This window comes from Clupea harengus, chromosome 4 (genome assembly GCF_900700415.2).
Source record: "Clupea harengus chromosome 4, Ch_v2.0.2, whole genome shotgun sequence".
NCBI classification, from domain to species: Eukaryota; Metazoa; Chordata; class Actinopteri; order Clupeiformes; family Clupeidae; genus Clupea; species Clupea harengus.
Window position 1 is genome coordinate 5,495,644 of NC_045155.1, and position 7,500 is coordinate 5,503,143.

A 7,500-nucleotide genomic window follows, 5' to 3' on the forward strand; every position below is an offset into this window, starting at 1 on the left:
TTGTTGTCGGCCTAATGACTGTTTTCAGGGCTGGCTTTCTGTGAGGTGTCACTTACCCTCTCTGGCAGAGAGAGGTAGAGATGATGGACCCTTCTCTCTTGGAAATTTTATTTTTTTGTCATTTTGGTTGTTTCAGCGTGCTTTCCTGTCATAGCTCTTATGAGACTATTTAACCAAGAGAGACCTATAATCACCACCCTGGGTAATTGATTATTACTGGCTTTTCTCCTACTACTTTTATGGTGCATTAATAGGCATTCCATTATTAAGTCTGAACTAGACCTGGGTGCCGCCAACATAAAATGGACAAATGATAGCAGGATGAAGCTGAGGAAAACAAAACCAATCACTCATTGGGGCTGCGAGTCTCTCCTCTCCTCTCCTCTCCTCTCTCATCACACAACAAAAACAGTTTTTTTTCCACAATGACGGAAAACCCATTTGAACCGGCACTACCAGGCTTCAGCTGCTGCTGTGCGTGCTCTGGTCATTATCTTACCATGAGGCATGGCGGTTGAAATGCGCCGCCACCTCATTCTTCCGAATCATTTCTGTCCCAGAAGTGGTCCTTGTGGGAATCAGTGAATTAAGGAAATTAGGACAGCAGCGATGATGTGCTGTTTTCACAGCCGCAGACAAATATGGCACCAGGAAACTAAATCAACACAGTCAGAGGGTTTGGTCCCCAGTGGCACTCGGCAATGGGTTTGGGTTTATTTATTTAGCAGATGCTTTTTAAGTAAAAGCGGCTTAAGTTGGGCATTTTGCCCCTTGCTAGGGCTGCACTATATGTGTTGATATATAGAAATAGTGTGGCTGTAACAACTTGACTGCAACTTGTGAGGGAAATAATGGAATTATTGGCCTTCCTTGCAAAAAGCCTTTTCTTTCTCTCGCCTCCACCTACCCTTCTCCCTCTCCCTCTCCCTCTCCCTCCTCTCCCTCCTCTCCCTCTCGCACTCCCTCTCTCTCTCCCTCTCCCTCCTCTCCCTCTTGCACTCCCTCTCCCGCTCGCTCTCCGTCACCCTCTCCCTCTCCCTCACCCACTCTTTCTTTGCATGTCCCTCTCTCTCTCCCTCTCTGTGATTCACTCTTCCTCCCTCCTACCCCTCTTCTCCTCTCCCTCTGCTTTTTATATTTCTTTTTTATATTTCTTTTCATTCTCTCCCCTGTGCCATCGCTTCTTTTTTTGTTGCCATGCCAATGCTTGCGTTGCATCCATGCCGTCCCAAGGTGAGGACTGAGACCCTGGATGGGTGGCGTTGGCTGAGGCTGAGAGGCTGGGGGGGGGAGGGATGGTGGTGGTGGTGGGGTGGTGGTGGGGGTGGGGGGGTCTCAGGGGAAGACAGATGGCTCGAGGACTCCGGGAGGGAGGTGACAAGAGAGCTGCCACGACAACTCCCCTGTCAGGACTCAGTCATCTCCACGTGTGACGTCAGGCCAAGCTCACACACACACACATACACGCAAGCACGCAAGCACGCAAGCACGCATGCACGCATGCACGCGCACACACACACGCAAGTATGGCTGAAGGGCACTCGGCCACAGTTGAAAAGGTTGCCTGTGACACAGAGGGCAGTGTGTAATGTTGCAGAATAAGGGATGTTAGTCAGGCCGGTTTAGGGTTTTTTTCTGAGGGAAAAACATTTTGTTAGTACAGTGCACTCTCTCTTAGTTTCTTCCTCTCCGTATGGTTGGAACTTGTTTGTGTGTGTGTGTCTCGGTGTGTGTGTGTGTGTGTGTCTCGGTGTGTGTGTGTGAGTGTGTGTCTCAGTTTGTGTCTCAGTGTGTGTGTGTGTGTGTCTCGGTGTGGGTGTCTTTATGAGTGTTATTTGTTTATTTTCTGTTTGTTTGTTTTTGTTTGTTTAAGTGTGCTTCCTGGTGAGCTTTTTTCCGGCTGTATAATCTTTTACATAGCTCATAAGCAATCATTTATAAACACCCTGATAAATAAATAAAATAAAAAAACAACTCCCTTTGGTAGCACACCACCACTCTGGAAAGAGTTCACTGCAAATTTCAGTCTTTAAAAAGCACTCACCCAGCTACAAGAGGAAGGGGGAGGGGGGGGGAGGAGAGCACACAGATCGTTTATTTGTGCTTCTTTGGTGCCAGTTGATAGGCATGGAGAGGCCTGCTTCCCTGTTTGCTAATGGGTATCCCTGTAGCAGTTCTCAATGCTAATGGGTATCCCTGTAGCAGTTCTCAATTCCTTTCTCTCGCTAGTCTGTGTTTACCCCATTTGCTGATAGCGGACACAATAAGGGCCCTGTGAGGCAGCCGCTCCCCCTCTCAGCATACCAAAGATTCCTACACAAGTGCAAATACATCTGAATACGTCAAACACTCACACCTTATCGGCGAGGGAGGCTGATGCCAGGCGAAAAAAAAAAAATGTGTTTCTCCGAGGCAAAATGTCATAACGTATCCCAGTGCTCTGCATTGAAAGTAAGATGATATTTCGCCTGCAAGGGGCTGAGCGGTAAAACCTAGCTGTCACACTTGCAGTGCAGGACCAAAAGCCAGTGAATAATGAGAGAGTGCGTTGTGAATCATGGGAAGCATGAGTACTTCACTGAACACACGCCGCAGCCATAGGCACAATCCAGCTATGTTACATTACACGGCGCTGATGTAACAGACGAGGCTACCGAAAGTATTGCCGTGATGGAGAACCACGAGGGTGCCGTCACTTGCTGTCATTCTATTGAAGATATTTCAATGATGAAAGGAACAGGGGTGCTATGTGAGCCCTATATGAGTGAACTGTAATCAGCCAGAATACTGCAGGTGACCATTTTCCTTGACAGGAAACACTATAGCATTGAACTGAATTGAACTGTTTGAACGAAGTTTGGTCTGGCAACAGCCTCTTTCTAAAGGAACTAGAAGGAGAAGAAACCATACATTAAAGACACAATAAATCCATAAATCCACAAGGAAAGAAGCTGTATATATAGTATACTGTGTATATATATATACACTACCTGCACAGTCTGATATCTAAAGAAAGCCCGAGCAGCAGGGCTTCTTCTCAGAAGTGGCTGTGATGCCCCCTTTCCACCAGAGTGAACGAGGTGCCAGTCCTGAGCTGGTGCTAGTGCCAGTTTGGAGTTGGTTCAGCTTGCAAACCTTCTAAGAGGGCTTTTCTACAGGCTAGAGAGCTGCTACTATAGAGCCACATCATTACGTCACTGTATACGGCTGTACACTTCTCCGCGTTTCCAGCAACACTAGTGCCAAGCATGAAATTGGACTAGCAAGTAGCGAGCTATGCTTGCTTGGGTAATGATAGCTGACCAACGGCTAGCTAGGTAGCCGTGAATGTTACACTCCAGCTCTGAAACCAGTTTTCCTGGCCTAGACTGTTGAAACGCAAAGAACTGGTTTGAGACTTAGGCACCAGCTCAGAAACAGCCCTCAAACTACTTTGGTGGAAAAGGGGTAAGAGAGAGCATTAGGTGCCTGACTTTGCCCCTCACTGTGCTTCTCCCCTCCCCTCATCCCCCCCACCCCCACCCCCTGTGTGTGTGTGTACGTGTGTGTGTGTGTGTGTGTGTGTGTGTGTGTGTGGCCCCAGTGAGGATTGTGAAGAGCAGGCAGTGGTGTGACATGACCCCCTGCTCCGAGGGCGAGGTGTGTGGTCTCCTCTTCAACCGCTCCGGCTGGACCTGCACCAAGGGAGGCGGCCGCATCAAGACAGTCACGGTAAGAACGATTCGTCTCTCTCTCTCTCTCTCTCTCTCTCTCTCTCCCACCCTCCCTCCCTCTCTCCTTCTCTCTCTCTTTCCCCCTCTTTCTGTCTCCCTCTGGAATTATTCTCCCTCTTTTGAATCAGCCTCTCTTTCTTTTATAATTCTCTTCTCTCACTCTCACTCTCTCTCTCTCTCTCTCTCTCTTGTAACTCTCATCATTCTCTCTCTTCCACCTCTCCATGTCTGAGTGTTTTCTATCCATCTGTCCCTCCCTTTCTATTCCCTTCATTTATATATCACTACTCTTCATGTCTTCATTTCTTTCTCAATTTACACTACCTCTGCTGTATTGCCATCTCATATTTCACACTTTTTTTTTCTTTTTTTACTTTTTCCATTTTCTGCCTATATTGTCTCCCTGCCTCCCTCCCTCTCTCTCTCTTTTCTCTCCTCTCCTCTCTTCATCTCTTTACTGTTCGCCTGATGGTGATGGTGATATGTGAGGCTCCTGCCTGTGGTGAATACGTTTTGAAAGGTGTCAGTGATTTCCATTAGTTTGTGTGCTGATGTATGGTCACAGTATGGATGTCATATGGAGTGCATATGAATGCATGTACCGCCGGGTGCAAGCACATCGTCAGATCTGACAAGCGTTGAATGCAGAGGTGTTTGTTATGGCTCCCTTAAGCACTGTATCACAGCAGAGAGGAGACACATTACTATACAACTATTTCTCTTGAATTTCTATTATCTATTTCTTTTTCTATTTATGTTTCTCGAACCCTGAGTTGGTTCATGCCTGTGGTATTTCACTGTACGGGAGGGGGGAAAGTCTTCAAAGCTCAGGGTTTGTGAATTTTCACAGGCTTGCTTCTTCACCAAAGCAACATTATTTATAATTCAATCATTGTGATGTAATAGATAGTCATTAAGTCATTATTAAATGACCAGATGCATCATGGGTAATTAGACAGAATTAAGTCGTCTAGCGCCCTCACCTACACAGGGTCATTCTTTCTCTTTAAGATATGATGCTCTTGCAGAATTGGCTGGGTGTTAATTTTACGGACTGGTGGCTCCAAAAAAGTGGATGACTTTTTGATTTAGCTATTTTGCTGCATCGTGTGCATGTTTGTGTGGACGTGGGTGTGTGCAGATTATGACACATATTAGTGTTTGTGTGTGTTGTGGTGTGTGTGTCTGTGTGTGTGTGTGTGTGTGTGTGCTGTGGTGTGTGTGTGTCGGCGGGCTATGATTATGTTATACCTGACACCTACATTTTTCCTTGCAACATTGCAGATGATTCTGTAGCGTGGTGATGGTTGGCCAACGATTGTTTTCAGTGATTCAAGCCTATTTCTCTTTCTCTCTCTAAACACACACTCTCTCTCACTCTCACACTAACCTACACACCCACACTTGTTCTATCTTTCTTTCGCACACACGCACACACATACACACTCTCTCGCTACCCCACACATACCCACCTACAAACAATATCTATCTCTCTTTCTGTCACACAGACACACACACACAGACACACACACTCCTCCTCTTTCTGCCCCTGTTGCTCTCTCTTTACCCGTACTTCTCTCTCTCTCTCCCCCCAAACGTGTGCGGCTGTATTCCCCTGTGCAGGTAGGCCTGGTAGAGGCCATAGTCCCGGCGGCTGCTGGCACGCTCCGCCCGCTCGTCTGAAGCACTGTGGCCCACAGCTCCTGTCCAACAGCCCTGTGGCAACTGCAGAGGAGTTCAGCCGCATGCTCTCTGGCTTGCATAATCAGCACTGACAGGAGCAGAGAGAGTGAGAGCCTGTGTGTGTGTGTGTGTGTGTGTGTGTGTGTGTGTGTGTGTGTGTGTGTGTGTGTGTGTGTGTGTGAGTGTGTGTGTGTGTGTGTGTGTGTGTGGGTGTGTGCGTGCGTGTTTGCGTGTGTGCGTGTGTGAGCATGATTTGTGATGTGGGTATGTGTGTAGGTGTATGTGTGTGTGCATGATTTGTATGTGTGAGTGTGTGTGTGAGTGAGTGAGAGAAAGACAGAGAGGAATTTGTGTGTGTTTGAGTGTGAGTGCATGTGTGTGTGTGTGTTTTTGTGTGTATGCATATGGGCATGTGTGTGTGATTGGTGCATGCGTGCAAGGCTACAGTTTGCACCGCGTCGGCTTTGCAAAAGCCCGCAAACGGTGATTAGACACTACAGCATCCTTCATCAGAGCCATCAATGAGAGAGAGAGAGAGAGAGAGAGAGAGAGAGAGAGAGAGAGAGAGGGAGAGAGAGAGGGAGCCTGAGTAGCCTCTCCCCGACGAGGAGAAGGGATGGTGAGGAGGAGGAGGGGGGAGGCGGGCAGGGGGAGGCGGGCAGGGGAGGTGGATCAGACAGGGTGTTATGTATGGGGGCACTGAACAGGAAACACACAGCAGAGAGGGGAGCACTACACAGCCACTGTAACAGATGGAGGAGAAGGTGTAGTGGGATGCAGTCCAAGGCGAATCAGTGCAAGTGTGTGTGTGTGTTTGTGTGTGTGTGTGTGTGTGTGTTTGCATGTGTTTGTGTGTGCCTGTGCTTGCACATGTGTATGTTTTCCCTGGCACATATGTGTGTGAAGTTTGTAGTCTGTGCGTGTATGTGTGTCTCCGATTCTGTGTGTGTGTGTGTGTGTGTGTGTGTGTGTGTGTGTGTGTGTGGCTGTGTGACTGTGTGTCTGTGTGTGTGTGTGTGTGTGTGTGTGTCTGTGTGTGTGTGTGTGTGTGTGTGACTGTGTGTGTGTGTGTGTGTCTGTGTGTGTGTGTGTGGTGTGTGTGTGTGTGTGTGTGTGTGTGTGTGTGTGTGTGTGTGTGTATTATGAGTTGTGTTGCTGTCACACTCACGGCTGCACCTGCAACCTCTCTACATGCATCTACAGCACTGTGAGGTGAGCCTTTGCCAGGACCAACTCCCCCAACGCTGACCTGCTAATGGAGTTAGCATATGCAGCACGCTGAACCGCCGCCAATTATTAATGTAGATCATTCACAAGAGCCCTAAACAAGGTGCCCATTTGTCTTCACTAGTACGCCCCTGAAAGGTTCAAACAGTGATTCTCTCAAGCAGGTGCCTCTGGATCCTCGTTTAAGCCAAAGTGGTTGTTTTTCTCTCTCTCTCTCTCTCTCTCTCTCTTTATCGCTCTTTTTGACGGAAGAAGAGATGAAACGATGAAATGATGGAGAAGAGATAGAGGGGGAGAGCTGTGGCATCCTCTTTTGTGTGTTTGACCGTTGATAGCATGATGGAGTGTTATTATGTTGAGTGGAGAGCTGTCACCAGCCCTTTTTTATTGCCTTTTCTTCCCAGGTAACTGGGACCTTTTTGTCACTCTGGCTGAGTTGAATTGCATCCACTGTGTAAATGGCAGTTTGATCATGTCCATCATAACAACAGTAAAAGGTCGTTATGATTACCAATGACGGAAATGATTAGGCTTGACGGCTATTTTTGCAAATGGGACAGGAATATGCATTAGAGTGGTAAATATTACATCGTCAACTTTCTACGGTGGATCAATCACCACCTCTATATGATCCATGTAAGATCACAGAGAAGTCCTTGGTTAAACTGCCTTTTGACCCTCTGGTCAGACTTTGGAAATCTGGGTGTCCATTTTGTAGATTTTATCATTTCCAGAGTGCATCCCGCCTTATAACTGAATGCATCTCCATACTGAATTGTTCACGTAGTAAAGTGTTTTTGTAGAACAGCAAAGAAAAAAAAGGATTAAAGTGCTGGTTAAAAAGGATTACTCTGTTCCTTCTTAATGTATTTTTTTC

General features: G+C 47.2%; 1 protein-coding gene across 1 annotated transcript in view; it reads left to right on the top strand.

Moving 5' to 3' along the window:
- The window catches only part of tafa5l (TAFA chemokine like family member 5, like), a 34,091-nt gene that overhangs the window by 13,326 nt on the left and 13,265 nt on the right, over positions 1–7,500 (top strand). Inside the window, exon 4 of the mRNA XM_031565880.2 lies at positions 3,584–3,711. Within this exon, the coding sequence (XP_031421740.1) occupies positions 3,584–3,711 (128 nt within the window). The remainder of the gene's footprint in view (positions 1–3,583; positions 3,712–7,500) is intronic.